Genomic DNA, 18,384 nt, shown 5'->3' with positions numbered 1-18,384 from the left:
TGAAATATATGATGAATTGGAAAATACACAGACGGAAAAAGGTTGCCTTTGCCAGCCCCATGGCATGACACTCACAGCCCTTCTGGGCTCAGAATACCACATCTGGCTGTCTTCGAGCAGAGGAGCTAGGGGGCCTCTGGATGAAGAGACAGAAGAACGGGGGCTGCAGGGGGCACATGTCTGGGCGGGGCCTGGCTGATGTAACAGGCCCACAGAGATGGACTCTGGTCTCCCAGCCCCCGCCCTTCTCTCACTCCTCCGTTCTATCCAAGCATATCTTCCCAGCAAGGAAGGCCAGAGCGCACTGCTGCCACCCGCCAAGGGTCAACAACCAACTTACAGAAGATTATTCAAATACCTGAGTTTTTTTTTAATACTTGTACAGAGGAGTAAATAGGACCATGAGTGTATTAAAATGTAAGTCAAAGTAGCCATATGATTGACTGATATCATGTAAACTGTATCTTTCTTTTTCTGATTTAATAAACAAAATACTTTTACAAAAAAAAATGCTCACGGCATTCCTTCCTTCCTCCAAGCCGTCCCGCCTCCAAGCCTTTCCACACGCTGCTCCCTCAGTCGGCAAATGCCCTTCCTCTCCCACAGGCTTGGTGAGAGGCCATGTAGCTCAGTGGTTTCAGAGCAGGGCCCTGGGGGGCCAATCAAGCTGGGTTGACACCCTGGCTCCACTTCCTTGGGGTGAAGGACCAGGGGTGAATTGACTGACCTCTCAAAGCCTCGGTTTCCTCCTCTGTAAAATGGGAATAATAAAGCACCTGCCTCCTAAAGTCGTTAGGAAGATGAAACAAGCCAAGGCACCAGCCACCAAGCCAAGACCACACCTGGAAGGGATCAGTACGTAGCAGCTCTTACTAGATGTGGCATTGGTTAACTGTCTCCATCAAGACACAGCTCGGGGTCCCCTCTCCGAGGGCCTTCCTGACATCCCCTCCTCGGCTTTTGGCTCAGCACCTTCGCCATCCTTACTCTGTGTTGAATTGAAAGATCAGTCTCTCCCCACAAGGTTGTGAGGACGCAGATTATTCATCTGCGAAGCCTCGACAGTTGAATGAATGAATGACTGTGCATGTAAAGGCGTGGGAGTGTGTGAGTGTGTGTCTGTCGACCATAAGAAAGCTGGCAAGAGAACATTCTAACAAAAGACTCATCTCAAAGAATGGTGTCAGGAGAGCTAAAACCCAGGATGAACTGAGGCTTGCAAAAAAAAAAAAAAATGCACGCGAGACAAAAAGTCCTTTGTTAGCTGCGTTCTAAGCAAGAATAGGGAAAGAATAGGTCTTTTGCTCCGGCAAGATGGCGTATTGTTAAGAAATGGCAGAGAGAAAGTGGAGCTGGCCTGCCCCTTGCTTCTGTGTCTCTCACCGGAAAGGTCTTCAAATTATCCCTCCAAGCAGCCATCAGCTCACCAGACATGTGCTCCATCCACCCACCCAGCCCGAGACGGGTGAAAAGACGGAGCCACTGTGCGAGGCATACGGATTCTCAGACCTGGGATCCAGGGCCCAGCCGGTCACCCGAGGGAGAGGGGCGAGCTGCTGAAGTGACCACTCGGGAGGAGAAGCGGTGAAACGGGACAGGAGCAGAAGCCCAGAAATGCATCCAAGTTCCCCAGTTGGTAGACAGAGGAGGGTGGCCCGTAGGGCCTGAATCCTAGGTCATCTGTGCCCTTCCCTGGAAAAATTCCACAGGGGAGTACCAAACAGGAGGTCGTGAGTATTTGAAAAAGAATGCAGCCGTCCCCAGGAGCGCACATCAGGAAGTCACCATTTCTTTGTTGATAATAATGCTGGACTCATAGCAAATTTCTATATGTGCTAAGAATTTGATCATCTTCCCACATCCTGTCTCTCCCCGGAGACAGGGGAGAGAGATTCTTCGGACAGCTCCCCTCCCAGGCAAACCCTGCGGGATGAATTTGTCTCCACTGCTCTCTCCAGCCTCTTTCTGCCCTCCCTGCCCCCCTGCCTGGAGCCAGTGCCCGGATCACTCTGGATCCCCGGCTCTGGCTGGGTCACACCTGCAAGCCTGCTGCGGCTGCCCATCCCCACCACACCCTTCCTCTCCTGGGCTGTGGCGGCCCATTTTAGGTGACCCTGCAGGCAGCCTTCCACGCTCCAGTCCAGTGCCACCCGGCCGGTGCCCTCCGCTCTTCTACCAGACCCCTCAGAGCACATTCAGCCCTGACTCTGCGTCTGTCCCCAACAGACGGTGAGCGCCCCGAGGGCAGACCCTGTGGCCGATTCACCAGCCATTTACCACACTGAAGATTCTAGTAAACATCTGTGGGACCAATGAATGAATGAATGAATGAATGGGTGGACACACTGTGGGTGGCGGGGGGGTGTCCCATGAGCACTTAACTTACATGAATTCAACCAAATGCACCCAGGGAGAAGTAAATTTAGCATACTGTATGTGTGGGAATGTAAATCGGTGCAGCCATCATGGAAAAAGAATACGGAGAGTCCTCAAAAAATTAAAAATAGAACTAGCATACAGCAATTCCACTTCTGGGTATTTAGCCAAAGAAAATGAAAATGCTAACTCAAAAATATATTTGCATCCTCACGTTCACCACAGCACTGTTCACAATAGCCAAGACGTGGAAACAACCTGAGCCCATCGACAGATGCATGGAGAAAGATGATGTGATACACACACACACACACACAAGCATATGTGTATATATATGTATATACGTACAATGGAATATTATTCACCCATGAAAAAGAAGGAAATCCTGCCATTTGTGACAACATGGATGGACCTTGAGGGCATTATGCTAAGTGAGATAAGCCAGACACAGAAAGACAAATACTGTATGATCTCATGTATATGTGGAATCTTAAAAAAAAAAAAATTGAACTAAAAAAATAGTGTATGAATACTTTGGATGGGGTGCATCTTCATTCTATATATTTGGTGCATTACTGTATATACGTTATACACACGTGTGAATGTTTTCCTGTACTTGTATAGAAAACCAGGTATTCTGAATTTTGTGGCTGATTTCAGGGACTTTGCAGAGTGACGCTGACTCGTGTAGATCTCATCGTCCACGTCCATATCAGATACTGGGACGTGCCTCTGCTGTGCCCTTGGGGAAGGATGTCGCACTTGGGGGTGGGTGAATATACTTTTGGTGGATCCCTGGTTAGTCCAAAAGCCACAGTACGAGCATGGCCAATCTGTGAGGGTCTCCAGAGCAGTGTTTCCTGGTGTGGGTGCCTTGGAAGAGCAGCTCCACCAGATGGTCAGTGAGTCTGAGGTCAGAGGAGCGTGGACCTCCAGGGAAGCCTCCTCAAGCTACTCTCTTGTCTGCAGGACTTTTCAGAGCCTTTAATACACTGGCTCTCTCTCAAGCAGGGAGTATAGCATGCTGAGTTCCCAAATTTATCATCCAGGGAGCCCTCCTTTTTACCCCAGAGCAGCGGGTGGGGCTGGAGAGGGGTAGAGACCAGTGTTCCGCTGAACAGACTGGGGAACAGGTCCTCTTGAGTCACGCCATGGAGGGGGGATCTCCCCTAGGCCTTGACCTAGTCAACATTTGATCCCATTTGAAGCCAACGCAAATGTGGGAGGAGAGCTAACAGAATGCTGGCCTGACATGGATCAAAATGATCACATGCAGGAATGAACGATCAGTCTTGTATTTTGGGTCAGAAATGAAAAACATTCACTCAACAAAGAGAACAGAGCGCTTCCCATGTGTGCGGTGCACCCAGACCTGGGGCCAGAAGACTAACAAGACCCTGGAGGGCTCAGAGCAGCTGGGCGTGTAGGGTAGAGAGGAGCTGGCCTGCCGGGGGGCGAGCAACTCTCCATGTGTTTCCTGAGCATCTACTGTGTGCAGGGCTGAACTGTTATTCTGGGCGGCACAAATGAGCAAATAAATAGAGAATGTGCCCTGGAGTAGTAAGTGATGAGGAGAAAAACATGGAAGGTGAGGGGTAGCTGGAGAACGGATGGTCTACACTACACAGGCGGTCCTGGTGAGGGGCTGCCATGTGAGCCGAGGGTGGAAGGACGGGAGAGCATCCAGGCAGAGAGACCAGCTGGGCCAAAGGCCCTGAGGTGGGAAGGACTTAGTCACGTGTGAGGGTGGGAAGAGGGTGGCAGAGCTGGGGTGGAGATGGGGTCGGGATGCAGGTCATGGAGGTCAGCAAAGCACCAGGGGACCTGCTGGCATTTTATTCTCAGAGCAAGAGGAAGGGTTTTACACAGGGAGACACCGTGGTCACAGCGACCGTGGGGAGATTCTTTGCTGGGTGCCAGGTGGTAGGGGGGTGGGTGGGTATATTAGGGGGCTGATGGAGTTGGGTGACAACTCTCTGAAGATGGAGATTTGAACCAGGAGGCGATGGGGAAGGTGGTGAGAAGTGGACAGACTGGGGGATACACTTTGTAGAAGCAAAATGATGAGCTCAGATTAGAAATGGGACCAATAGCTTCTCCCCTTTCTACTCCGTATCTTCCTGTCCTGCTGCACCAGGAATAAAATCCGGAGCATCCCCAGTTCCTTGAGTTCCTCTTCATAGGAGACAGGCACGTGGGCCTCCTGGAGGGGTGAAGGGACATCCTCTTAGGGCCCTAACCCACCAGGTGCTAGGGTCTTACGTCCTGTGAATGCTGCTGCCACCCGACAAGGTGGGCTGCGTGACTCGGAGGCCAGTGCTCGCGTGGCTGTCTCAGGGCCCACCAAAAAAACGAGCTTGTCCAACACACGGCGGCCTCAAGAACCTCACGTCTGGCAGGACCACACAAACAAGAACCCCTCCAGCAGCAGGGAACTCGCCGGCCATCTCAGTCTTGCCACAGAACACCCATGTGACTTGGTCAGCCTCCACCTGGCTCTGAGCCGAGCTGAGCTGTACGTGGACGTGCCTCCTTTCGGGGTTGGAGAAGACCCATGAGGTGACGGATGAGGAAGGGCTGCCTCTGCTCCTGGCCCCCACCCAGCGATCCTCCACGAAAAGATGAAAGACAGGGGTGTGAAGCCCCACGTGACCCACCCTCCCTGGGGTCCCGCCTGATGCAGCCCTCGCTCTTCTACCCGTGACACGACCACACACAACCGGATGGAAAAACGGGCAACAAGCACGAATAGGCAACTGACAGAAGAGTAAACCTGCACGGCCAGTAAACACAGGAAGGGATTTCAACCACTCGACTTCTCAGGGAAATGTAAATCAAGAGGACAGTGACAAAGCATTTTACACCCATCCCCCAGGCAAAAATGAAGACGTCTGGGCAGTCCCGTGTGGTTAGAGAGGCCGTAGGTCAACACTGCCGGCTGGGGGAGTGGCACGTGGCACGGTCACTGCAGAAATCAGGTCCATCCTCATACCCTGCGACCAGCAATTCCATTCCTCAACATATACCCCAGAGAAGCACACACGTGGGCCCCGGGAGACGCGCACAGGGAGGCCCGCGGTGGCACTGAGAGAGCAGGTGCTCAGAGACAACCCAGACGCCCCTCAACCAAGGCGTGGGTGCACAGATGGGGTCTCTTCACCACAGCTGAAATGAATCAACAACAGCTAAGAGGAACAACACAGATGAGCTTTGTTAATAGTGTGGGGAAAGAAGTAAATTCCAAAAGACTGCCTATAGTGGGATGCCTTTCCCCTGTAAAATTAAACACAACTCAAACTAAATAATGTACCTCTGGGGAATATATCAGTAGGATAAATTAGACATCAAGATTCAGGATAGAGAAAGTGTGACTTGGGAGGCGGAAGCAGGAGTTGCCTGAGGGATGTTCACAAGGGGTGCAAGCTACCGGTCCTTATTCTAATTGTCATGCTGGTGGTGGATTCAAGGGGGAGTTCATTGTTTTATTTACGAAAAGGAAAAACCTGGAGTGGGGTGAACGCCTTCTTGGGTCCCCGAGGGCCGCACTGAGCCTGGTTAGCAGTTGATAAACTTGTCGTGGGGTCACATAATCCCCGGCATTTAAGACCCTCGAGAGCCGGCCTGTCACCTCACCTGAGGCTGCAGACCCCCGCTCCCCATCCGCTTAGCAATCACACGTCGTCTTTGCCCTGATGTACCCTCTGCCTGGGATCCCATTCACTGACCCACGAAATTCTTCCCACCCTTCAAGACCCAGACCAAGGCCATCTCCACTGGTCCAATCTGCTCTTTCCACCTGGGAATCTCACCTCCGAGCACCTACCACACCCCATATGCTTTTCCCTAAAGTGCAGACCGTGCTGCTCTCTGGCTGCTTGTTATGGGCTGAATTGTGCGCCCCCCCCCTCGAATTCATATGCCCAGCCCTAACCCTCAGTACCTCAGAATGTGTCTGTATTTGGAGGTATGACCTTTAAAGAGGTGGTTAAGTTAAAATGAGGCCATTCGGGTGAGCCCTCTTCCAACCTGACTGGTGTCCTTAGAAGAGGAGATTAGGACACACAGAGACATCAGGGCACATGCACAGAGGAAAGACCAAATGAAGACACAGGAAGAAGGCGACCCTCTACACACCAAGCATAGGGGCCTCAGAAGAAGCCAACCCTGCCAGCACCTGGATCTTGGACTTCAGCCCCCAGGACTGTGCGTGGAAGTTGCCCAGCCTGCGGTCAGTCCTCATTCCAGCCGCCCGAGCTGCCTGAAAGCCCCACAAATAGTCCGCCTCCCTGGGAGATGGTGCAGGTGTGGCTCCCAGGCCTGGACAACAACAGCCCTATTGTCAGTGGTCCCTGTGATGGTTTGGGATGGACACACGCCCAGAAGTCAGGCCCCAGATCCAATCAGAGTGAGCTCCAGGGCTCTTGCAGGTGCTTCCACAGAAAGGTCAGGCTCTTTCCTGCAGGACCTGAGCCTGCAGGTTGACCCCCCCGACAGACACCTTTCTGCCCCAGAGGAAGCTGATGCCAGCTCACGTCCCAGGGCTCCCCAAGTCGGCACCTCGACCTTCAGTTCCTGAGGATGCGCAATTCCCCTTCCCGCCTGAGGCAGCTTGAGTTGGGTTTCGGTTTCCAGCATCCACTAGGACCTTGCCTGGTCCTGCCCTGGGGCCCTCTCCTCAGATCTAAGCAGTAAAATCGAGGACATTCAGGAGGGGAGACAGAAACATAGGCAGAGCAGGGACCGGACTGGGTGTGAAGAGGCGGAGAAGGGTGAGCCTTTGGGTCTCAGCACGGGATGCAGAACCCATGAAGGGCTGCTGCCCCCCCCCCAATGTCAATCTCCTCCTTCCTTCTCTGTCACAGACCCTTAGCTTATCTCACAGCTGCTCAGGAAAAAAAAAAGACTACATTTCCCAGATTCCCTTGCAGCTAGGTGTGTCACGTGACTAGGTCCTGGCCAATGGGAAGTAGGCAGAAGTGTGGGGTGGAGCTTCTGGGAAGTCTCTGCAAAGGCCGGTGATGTGTCCTGCGTCCAGAGTGTCGACCTGATGGCCCGAGTGCCCAAAGACTACACTCCTGATCCCTCACCCCTACAAGGCAGCCCTAGTTGGCTGGTCATTCCCAGAAAGAGGCAATCCCATGAGGGCAGAGCAGTGTTGAAGAGCCTGGAAAGCATAAATCAGAGGCTTGCTTCTTGCTGTCCTGGAGCAGGAAGCCTGTTTACACACGAGGAAACCAAGGCTCAGAGGGGAAGTGACTCCTCAGACTCACAGGGGTCTCATCTTGACCTCCCCTTCCTCTGCTCCCACTGTCACCACCTGAGAAGCCCAGACCAGGGTAACTCCTTCCTAACCAGCCTCCAGATTGTCAGTCTCTCTCTATCCTGGCAGCTCACGGCCAAAGCGGGTCTCCACTGCTACCACTTTGCCACCTCCTGCCTGGAAGACTGGACCAGACTCCACAATCCCACACTTGCCCCTCCACTCACCAGAGGAAAATCCAAACCCCGGACTTGGCCTGACAGGTGCCACACTGTCTGCCTCCTGGCTCCTTCTCTGACCTCTGAGCCTCTCTGTACTCCAGCCATGCCGGCCTCTGTGCTGTTTGTCAAACCACCAAGCACATTCCTGCCTCAGGGCCTTTGCACCTGCTGTCCCCTTTGTCTTCCCCCAGACACCTCCCTCACAAATCCAGAGGCCTTCCCTGACCACAGAGGCTGAAAGGGCAGCCTCCAGCCACAGCGAGCACTCAAGAAATTTTTGGTGAACGCATGAGTGAGTGAATGAATGAATTCTGTACCCACTCTTTAATGACTTTTCCAGAATTCCCATTAGATTGAATCATATAATGTTGCTATTTCTGTGGGCCTAAAACCACTGACTTGTGGCAATTTCATACGGTGCAACCTTACTTTGGCAGTCATGCCCCTGCTCAAAGTTCCCCAATATCTCCTACCACCTAGAAATCGAAACTGCGAGCCCTGACCCCACACACCTCCAGGCTCCTGCTCCCACCCCCTTCCAGGTCCCGCAGGCCTGCTGCTCTAGCATCGCAATCCCAGGGGTTTTCTTGGCGCCTCTGTTTGCTTAAATCCCCTGAGGCCATCCTACCCAAGTCCTGCTCTTAAAGAATGCTCCTTGCCCCAGGCCTCTGCTCCTGCTTGGTGTATACTGGTATTATAAACTGGTGGGGGCTTCCCTGGTGGCGCAGTGGTTAAGAATCCACCTGCCAATGCAGGGGACACGGGTTCGAGCCCTGGTCTGGGAAGATCCCACATGCCGTGGAGCAGCTAAGCCGAAGCGCCGCAACTACTGAGCCTGCCCTCTAGAGCCCACGAGCCACAACTACTGAGCCCATGAGCCACAACTACTGAAGCCCATGTGCCTAGAGCCCGTGCTCTGCAACAAGAGAAGCCACGACAATGAGAAGCCCACGCACTAAAACGACAAGTAGCCCCTGCTCCGCTGCAACTAGAGAAAGCCCACGCGCAGCAACAAAGACCCAACGCAGCCAAAAATAAATAAATTAAATAAATCAATTAAAAAAAATTTTTTTTAAATAAATAAATAAACTGGTGGTGCATACTGGCAGTATTCCCCCGCCTCAGCCTGCAACGGATCCCTCAATCCTACAACTCTGGGCAGCTGGGGGCTTCTGGACAGCAGGGACTCTTTCATCCCAGAGCTCCCTGCACTGGAGCCCTCCTGTTGCACCCTGGCAGGCATTATTACAATGCCACCAACGGGCTAGCTACTCCAAGACTGCGAGTGATACTGGGATCAGCCCAGTCCTAGGAGACCCTGCCACTCACTTTTTGCTGACCTTGGGCAAGTCCCCCTGAGCCTCAGTTTCCCCATATGTAACATCTCATATGTCAGCAAAGACACAGCTCAAAATAATGCCAGAGCCCAGGCCTGGGTCCCAGAAACAGGGGGCATGGGTGTGAGCAGGAGAAGGCAGGAAAACCATAGCGACCACAAGGGAAGGGGCGCAGGATGGTGGGAGATGATACCAGGCAGAAGGAATGCATGGAGCCGAGGCCCCCAAGCAGGACCCAGTGCCGTGTGCTTGGGAAACAGGATGAGGCTGGGTGGGCAAGGGGGTCAGGAAGATGGGAGCGGATGAGGACAGAGGGCAGCGGCGGGCCAGTGAGCAGTTGGGATTTCATTCTGAGGCCAGGGGGAGCCTCCCAAGGAGGTTAACAGGGAAATGACAGGATCTGATTTCCATTTACAAAGGACAACCCTGCCCGCAGGAGGGTTTGCAGAATGGCCGGGGGCAGATGGAGGCTGGGAGGTGCCACCTGTGTGACCCAAGGGGGAGGGAGTGAGGGCAGGGACCAGTGGCCAGACTTGGGGTGGACCTTTTCAACATGAACTGGATTTGCTGACGTCGGGGCTGAAGGAGACAGAGAACCCAGGGGTGCCCTGTGAGCAGTCGAGCAGGCTGGGTGAACCACTGCAGCCGAGGGACCTGAGGCTGACCCGACTTTCAGGGAAGTTCACTGCTCGGTTCAGCAGTGAGGCTGCAGGGTTCCTGGCCCCCCAGTCCAGACGCACACAAGCGAGAAGACACACAACATGGTCTTCCCCACATCGACCGGGGCCTCCTGGCAACCAACATTGTTCCCGTGCCCTTTCCACCAGGCTTTTCTCACAATTGCTTTGGAAACCAAATGTGTGGCCCAACACTCTGTGTGCGTGTCTGTATGTGTATATGTGCACAACACACCATTCCCATAAAACAGGGGCTGGAAATTCAAATGCCCACAGTGGCCAGGCAAGTCATACAAGGGGATTGAGTGGCAATGCAGAAGGGTGGGGACTGTGGCAGTGAATGGGCTGCCCAGGCTCCACCTAAAGGGCGCTGTGTTCTCAGCTGCAGCCCATTATTAACTAAGTGGGCACAGGTGTAAGCTATCCGTAGATCTGCCAATTTTTCAAAAGAAGCCAGAAGTTCATATTTTTAGGTGAAACAGATAGTTTTTAAATTTGGGCTTCAATTTAAAAAACAGTATCAGTGCTGTATCAGCCAGTTAGCATTTGGGCCACTGGCTGCTGGTTTGCAACTCTACTGGGAACAGTTGGTGGTGGATTCCAATCGGAGAGCTGACCCTCATCAGCAGACCTAAATTCAAGTTGTGGCACCTGCAGGATCCCATATCTAGGGCGTTCCAGCCTGTGGCAGAGAACGGGGTCCCAGAGCACTCCCGAGGCATTTTGGTCTCCCCATAGTTTATAAGACCCCGCTTGGGGTGTCTGGGTGAGCACATACCCACTTTGAGCTCCTTTCCGAAGACGGTGCGCTCCCCCAGCGCCGAGCAGTTCCAGCGGCCATTGCGGAACTGAAACTGACACTCGTCCAGGCCCATTTGCGAGCCTTCTCCTATGACGATGATGGCGTCGGGCCGGCTCTGGCAGATCGCCCGCTGTCTGGGAGCCAGGCCTGGGATCTTGTTACAGATGATGCTCGCGCCCAGAGCTACCACCGAGGAGAAGCCACTGGAGCAGGGGACACAGAGAGACGGAGCGTTAGGCCAGCAAGGTGGGGGGCACACCTACAGGCCCTCCCTAGGTGTCCAGCCCTGCCCTCCCCCTGCCACTGCTCCCAGCACGGGTCTCTCAACTTTTCTGATACTGCATCCCCAATCCACGTTCACTCATTTATAATTCCCATCGGTACTTGTACCATGTGTATATTCAATATTAGTGAGGTTTAATTTCTTTTTTAGACACAAAGAAAGATGATGCGTGTCACAAACATACTGTCAAATGAACTAAGCCAGTTGCCTTTGCATCTATGGGAGAATTCAATTGAGATGAAGTTTAAAATCATGCAAAATGGAACTGCACTGTTTGGGGGTCATCTCTGTGTGGTAAAACTGCGAAGGTAACCACCAAGTTTCCCATAGCGGTTGCCTCTGAAAGGGGGATGAGTGCACAGATGTTGATTAAAGAAAAAGAACTCTTCAGACATGTTATATATGTACAACATAATGTATGTATGTATATGTTTTATTTTCTTAAAATCTTTAAAAAGCAACTGTGAATAAAAGTTGTAGTATTTCCTTCCTGCATGCCAATGGAACATGTGTATCCCACTCCAGGCATAACTGGCCTAGAGGACGCTTATGACTATCGCAGCGAGGTTCTTGTCTTCCCAGCTCATTCACAGGTACATACTAGGCACCTGTCAGGGCACCAGGCTCCCGGGCACCATGCTGGGAGACAGGCAAGGCCATGCCTTCTAGGGGCTATGGAGGGAGACCATGCGAATGTCTCAAATGAACACAACACAACATTCAGTGACATGCACTACAAAGAAAATAAATGAAGATGCTGTGATAACAAGTAGTGGTGGGTCTGGGAGGGAAGGGAGAGGGGCCGCTTTAGCATGAGTGGTCAAGGAGGGCCTCCCTGAGGAGGTAACAGTGCAGCAGAGACCTGAATGGTCAGGAACCAGCCATGGGAAGGTCTGGGGAAGAGTATTCTGGGCAGAGGGAACAGAAGATGCAAAGTCCTGGGAAGGGAACAAGCTTGGGATCGCCAAGGAACAGAAAGAACCCACAGAACCCAATGCAGAACCAGGGCTCGGTGGGGGTGGGGGTGGGGGTTCTGGAGAGAGGAGACGGCTCAGGGCTGATCTTTCTCGGTACATCAAGAAGCACTGAAGGGCTGGAAGCAGGTTACTGACAGGATCCCATCCCTCCAGCCCCACGGGGGAGAGGACTGCGGGGCTCCAGAACAAGAGCAGGGAGAGTGGGCAGGCCAGAGGTGGCTTGGCCTTGGTGGCCGTAGTGGGGGTGGCTGCAGATGGAGGTGACCCAGCTCGCTGATGGATGAGGTGGAGCCGATGGGAGGGCTGGGGAAGGGTACAAGGGAAAGAGAGGCGTCAGTGTGACGCGTGGGTATCTGGCCTGAGGGTGGGCCCATTTCCTAATATCAAGAGAACCCCAAAGAGGCTCCAGTGGTAGCCCTGACAATGCAGCTAGCCCTCCCTTTACACAAAGATGGTCCACTTGTCTTTAAAGGTCATCAAGCATCCTTTGAAAGAGAAGACCTCACTCTGGTTATAATAATGAGCTCCCATTTTACATGGGCCATGGTCAGCCACTGGGCTAAGTGCCTCGTCTTTCCAGTCCAGGCTCAGCTGTGGAAAGTTGTTCTGGAATTGGGATTTCTCAAGGCGAGGGTCCCCTGACCAACACCACAAGAGCTGAGGTGACCCCACTCTTCTCGAAGCACATAACTGCCGCTGCTGCCACACACCAGCCCTCTTCCTGCCTCGGGCCCTCGATCCTTGCTGGTCCCTCTCCCTGGAAGCTCTCTCACCCACTGACCTTCACACGGTTGGCTTCTTGCCATCGTCCAAGTGACCTCAAGGGTCACCTCCCTGACCATCCCACCTAAGGGAACCTGCCTCTCCACCCCATCCCTTCTAACTTTCCATCACAATCTCTGTTTTGTTTACTTAATACTCTTGATTACTCATGGTCTTCTGAAATGTTTTAATGTATGTGTTTGTTTTTAACCTGTGTGCTTATCACCTGTCTTCCTCATTAGACCATCAGCTCCTTGAGGACAGGGAGGCTGTCTGCTGGCTCACTAAATGGATTGTGGAGCTTCAAAAATGTCACTCAGGGTGAGTGCCTATTACACAGCAGGTGCCCCCAGTTATGCCTTGAATGCATCCGGGAACTTCTGCAGCATCCCTATTATATGCAAAGGCAGTATGGCAGGTGCTGCCACTAACTCTAGACCACTGGGCCTTTCTAAACAGCCCTATTGGGCAGGAATCACCATCTCCATTTCACATATCCACTTTGCGTAGCTGAGAACCAAGGCTCACAGAGGTTGAGGGCTGGAGGCTAGCAGGTGTTGGATCTAAAACAGAACCCTAGCAAGAGCTCTCGGTCATTCGTCTCAGCCACTCAAAGAGAGTCTAACACGGAGCTAGGATGTTTGAAATGTTTCAGGAAGACGCAGCACAGAAAGAGGTCAAGTGGAGATGTTCTGGCCACAGGTCAGGAGGAACCTCTCGACACGCAGTTGACCACCAGGAAATCCCTACACTGGCAGAGAGTGAAACTATATATTGGGGTAAAAAATGCACAGGCACCATAGTCTCGCAGCTAAGAGCTCAGGTCTAGGGTGCCATCTAAGCTTCCTTCAGCCTAGTAGCTGTGTGACCTTGGGCAAGTTACATCCCCTCTCTGTACTTCAGTTTTCCCATCGCTAAAATGAGGATATTAACTGGACCTCACCTCATAGGGCTGCTGAAAAATTAAATGTGTGAAAACATGGGAAGTGCTCCGAAGGTGTCAGGCACACAGTGAGTACTCAGTAAATGAGCTGCTAGTGGTAGTTATTATTATTGCATCTGATTGTTACAAAAAGGCTAGTGCTTGAGTCACTTGAACTATCCAAATAAAATAAAAATACCACAGGTGCCCCGCCATCCATCCGAGGAACCGAAAGGCCTCCCATGCCCATTTTACAGATGGATAACCCGAGGTACAGAGAGCAGCAGCAGGGCCTGGCCCCAAACCACCCTGCAACCCCTCCCGACCTGGCCCTCTCCCCACCCCAAAGGGCGGCAGCGGGGCGGAAGGCCGGCGCCCTCCCTCCGGGCAGCTGGGCCCCTGCGGGGACTATGAGGTCTCGGCGCCGCCAGCGGGAGGTCGGGCGGGCGGGGCGGCCAGGGGAGGTTATTTTCTGTTGTTTTCCCTTTCTCTCTCCCCTCCCGGGCCCCTCCGCCCCGTTTCTAATTAAAAAGGAGATAAAGCTGCACGCGGCCAGCGCCAATCAGCCCGACCGGCTTCCTGGATGCTGGATGCGCGCGGGACGGCGGGGCGCGGGCCAAGATGAAGATTAAAGCAGGGGAAAAAAAGAAAAGCCACCCAGATGCGGGCGAATCAATAACACTTAAAACACACCGGCAGGCAGGCAGCGCGCGAGCCTCGCAGCCGCCTCTCCGCCCGCGGTCAGGGCTGGCAGCCGCTTGGTCCGCTCTGTGCGCACCTGCTGGCCGCCACGGCCGGTCAACTTGAGAAATCCCCGCGCCAGAGCCGCGGGGTGGGGAAGCGGGGGAGTGGTAGTGACAAAACACAAAGGATCCACCACACACACACCATCGCCGCCGCCCCTGCAGTCCGACCTCTCCCCGAGCGGAGCTGGGGGAGCAGGTTGCGTGAAACCTGCCAAGGTGGCCCTTGAGCGTCAGAACCTCTACCCATCCCTAAAGCCCCCGCCCCCACCTCCTGTGCTTCACGCGCATTATCTCCGAAGTACAAAGGGTGACTAGCCGTGCAAATGCAGCTCCAAGACGCGTCCCGAGCCGCCCCCTCCCACCTTCCAGCCAGCGCGCCGTCCCGGCCCCACCTCCTAGAAAGGCTGGGGTGAGGCTGGGAGGGCTGCTCCGCGGGCGAGCCGGCCGCCTCGGGTGCCCAGTTTTAGGGGGCGGGGTGTCCCGCCTCTCTCTGGCGCTGGCTCTGCGAGCTTGTCTCCCTGGGTGTCTCGGGCCATCTCTAGTTCTACCTTTGTGTGCGTCTGTTAGGGTGGTTGGCGCTGTCCCCTTCGCCTGGGATGGGGCTCCGGGAGTCTGAGGGTCCTTGGAAACCGGGTGGTGCCAAGGCACTGAGCAGCGGTTTGTGTTTTTGCCAGCGAACGTCCCTCCCTCCGGGTACCTGTTCCCTGTTCACGGACCAGCCCCGCCTGCCGCCCGGGGACTGCCCTGTACTAGGAGCGGCTGTGCCCGCGCCTCTGTGTACAGAGTTCCTTTCGGGCTCTGGGGGCTGAGCTCCCTGCGAGCGGCTGTGGTCCTGGCTGGGTGTTCCCGCTGGACCTGCTGTTCCCATCCCTGGTCTGAAGGGACCCTGGGAGACGCTGACCTTTGCAGCGGCTAGCCCTCTTCAGAGTCCCCCAAGCTGGAGCGTCCCTACTGGCTGTCCTTGGTTTGGGGGGCTTCCAGCCTCAGGCATTCTCAGGACGGCCGGTCCCCCTTGCCCGTGTCTCTGGAGCTGTGCGCGCCCCTGGGGCTCCCGCCCGAGGGGGGCCTTTGTGCGCCCACCGCTCCCGCACCGCGCCCACCCGGCCTCTCTGAGGAGCCAAGGAAGTTGGCGGCCGGCGGCGGCTCGCGGGCGGCGCAACCCCTCCCCGAGCCACGCCAACTTTGCCGGGACGCGCGTGCAGGAGGTGCGAGCGGCCCTTACCCGATCCGGAGGTAGACCATGCCCAGGCTGAGAAAGAGGTGGCCCAGGCAGCGCCGCGCTTTCCGGTTCATAGTCCCCGCTGGCCGCAGGGGCCGCGGGCCGGGCTGTGCTGATCCCGCGGGCCGGCCCTGGCGGGGCAATCAACATAGCCCGCCCGGGAGGCGCGGGCCGAGGCTTCCCGGGGCCGTCTGTCGTGCGCCCGTCCGCGCGCTCGGCGCTTGAGCCTCGCCGGGAGCGCGGGAGCCACGGAGCGGGAGGAGGGAGGGAGGAGCGAGCGCGGCACGGGGCGACGCCGGGCTGCGCGCGAGCGGCCGGTGCAAGTGTGCGAGGCGCGGAGAGTGCGGGGGCGCTGCAGCCGCCCGCCCCCGCCCCTCCCTCCTTTCTCCCGTCCCTCCCCCGCCCCTCCCCCACCCGCCTCCCCGGAGCGCCCGCCCCGCGCCCCCGCGCCCGCGGGACAGGACCGCCTGCTCCAAGCGCGCTCGCGCTTGCCCCACGCGCTCCCGCGGCGCCCCCTCCCGGCTCCGGGGCGCCGAGCTGGGTCCGGGGCAGTGGGAGTCCGGAGGGGCCCCACCCGACGCTAACTCGTAAATTTGCTGGGCGAGCGGACGCGCAGGGACTGCCCTCGGCTTGGCGGGAATCGGGGCTCAGCCGAGAACCCTCTAGCCCTGGCCTGCCTCCCCGTCCCCGAGGCCCGGCCGAGCGCTCGGAGCTGGGGGGTGTTAGGGCGCACCCAGGTTCCTCCCTCCCCCTGGCTTCCAGCCCAGCTTCAGGGGAGGGCGCCCCCTTCCGCAGGGCTACTGGCGGAGCGGGGACGACTGGCTCAGAGTATTCCTCCCCGCCCCCGTCTATTCGAGGCGGGGAGGCAGGTGTGTGCCCAGGTGAGACAGCCTCCTCTGGAATCCCGCTCCTAGAGGAAAGTCGGAGTCGGGCTGAGGCCTGGATGCCCCGCACGCAACCCAGACGTGGGGCGCCCGAGCAGCTGTAAGGCTCCGGGCGCAGCCGGCTGCTCAGCGCGCTCTCGCGGCGACACCTGGCGGGCGCGGCGGGCGGTGCAGCTCCGCCTCGCTCCCGGGGACAGCGTCCAGGCTGACCAGAGGTCCTGATCCCTTCCTGTGATACACACCCCAATCCAGTGAGCTAGGGGGCGGTTGGACTCAAGTTTCAGCTGAAGAAATCGAGGCTCAGGGGCGCAAAGGTGTTTTCCCACAGTCACCAGCTGGTGAATGGCAGCGCCAGATTGGAAACAAGGCGTGCCTGACTCTAGTTAACAAACCCCTCCCCAGGGCTATTACTTCTGAATTGCTTTTCTAAATTACACACACGTGGGGACTTCCCTGGCGGTCCAGTGGTTAGGACTCCGCGCTTCCACTGCTAGGGGCTCGGGTTCGATCCCTGGTTGGGGAAACTAAAATCCCGCAGTCTGGGGAACTAAGATCCTACAACCGCATGGCACAGCTGGAAAAAAAAAAAAAAATCATATACGTTCCCTGAAAACCACTATTCTTGCCTTCATTCCCATTCCACAGATCTCTGTGCCAGGCACCAGGGTGGGCACCGTGGATACTATGAGGAACAAGGACAACGTCCTGCTCTCGGAGCTGGTGGAAGAAGCAGACCAGACATAAAGAAATGTATCATTTGAGACATCACAGGGGCAAGTGCAGACAATAAAGCAGAGTGATGGGAGAGGCACTACTGGGGCTGGAGGGTTGATTTTAGACGTGAGGAGGTGGCCTGAAGGACACGGGAGCCAAGGGCCCAGCAGCGCAGGAAGGAGGAGGCAGTGCAAAGGCTCAGAGGTGGGCGGGGCCCCAGGAGGGCCAGGGGCTGTTCCAGAAAGAGAAGGAAGGGCAGCGGGCCCGAGGGAGGAGATGGGGGCATGCGGATCCCGCAGAGTTGTGTGGGCACGTGCGGAGCTCAGCTTTCAGCACAGAGTTTGGCGGGAAGACGTTGGAGGGGTCAGAGAAAGGGGGACTCATGTGACTTGTGTGTTCAAAGGCTGCCCTGTGGAGAGTCCACGGGGGGCATGGGGAGGGCTGGGCAAAGTGGGACAGAGCAGAGAGGAGGCTACCCTGTGGTCCAGGTACCAGACATGGGTGGCTTCACTTTGTGTGGCCCCTCAGTGAGAGGCGGGTCCTCCGTGTCTCCCTGCTTGAGTCTGGGCAGGCCCGTGAGGGCTTGGCCCAGTAAGGTGACAGAGTGACACCACAACGCTCCTTCCGTCTTGTTGCCTGGAACACTGCTCTGCAGCCCTGAGCCACCAGGGGAAGAATCTGCAGGCTGCCATGTTGTGAGGAAGCCCAGGCACATGCAGAGGCCCTGGGGGGCGTTCCAGTCCACCGTCCCCGTTGAGGTTCGCATTGGAATTACCCTGGCCCAGGCGCCAGACGTGTGGGTGAAGGAGCCTCTAGAAGAGCCCAGCCACCAGCCATCGTGTTTTCCCATCTTCCCGGCCGAGACACTGTGGACAGTGGCTTCTGTGGTCATCCCAGTGCGCCCTGCCCAAGCTCCGAGCCCCATAACCTGGGAGTATAATGAAATGGTTATTTTATGCCACTGTGTCTTGGGGTCCTTTGTTGCATAGCAATTGTAACTGGAACAACTAGGGTGGACATGGGGTGCAGACAGGAGGGAGGAGGCTGGCACATGAGCAGCTCTGATGGGACTTGGGAGGAGTCAGTGGGGAGGGGCAGAGGGAGAGAGAGAGAAGCGAGGAAGCAGCAATGTCCCCCATGCTGGCTGGGGTGCCTGCGTGGAGAGAGGCGGCAGTGAGTGACTGGGGCGGGGACGGAGCTACCC

The 18,384-nt window shown here is 55.8% G+C and overlaps 1 protein-coding gene across 2 annotated transcripts in view; it reads right to left on the bottom strand.

Annotated features, from left to right (window-relative positions):
• Window positions 1-15,947, bottom strand: part of WNT7A (Wnt family member 7A) — a 68,811-nt gene extending 52,864 nt beyond the window's left edge. The window contains exons 1-2 of one of the 2 annotated variants that reach the window (XM_082411762.1): window positions 15,586-15,947; window positions 10,650-10,876 (exon numbers count right to left, since the gene is read on the bottom strand). In XM_082411762.1, coding sequence (XP_082267888.1) covers window positions 10,650-10,876; window positions 15,586-15,656 — 298 coding nt within the window. In that variant the 5' untranslated portion in view covers window positions 15,657-15,947. The remainder of the gene's footprint in view (window positions 1-10,649; window positions 10,877-15,585) is intronic. The other variant, XM_082411761.1, reaches the window with a different exon arrangement.
• Window positions 15,948-18,384: the final 2,437 nt, after the last annotated feature.

Source organism: Balaenoptera physalus (assembly GCF_965194825.1).
Source record: "Balaenoptera physalus genome assembly, chromosome: 11".
Taxonomy (NCBI): Eukaryota; Metazoa; Chordata; class Mammalia; order Artiodactyla; family Balaenopteridae; genus Balaenoptera; species Balaenoptera physalus.
This window is presented reverse-complemented; position numbering and strand designations above follow the sequence as displayed.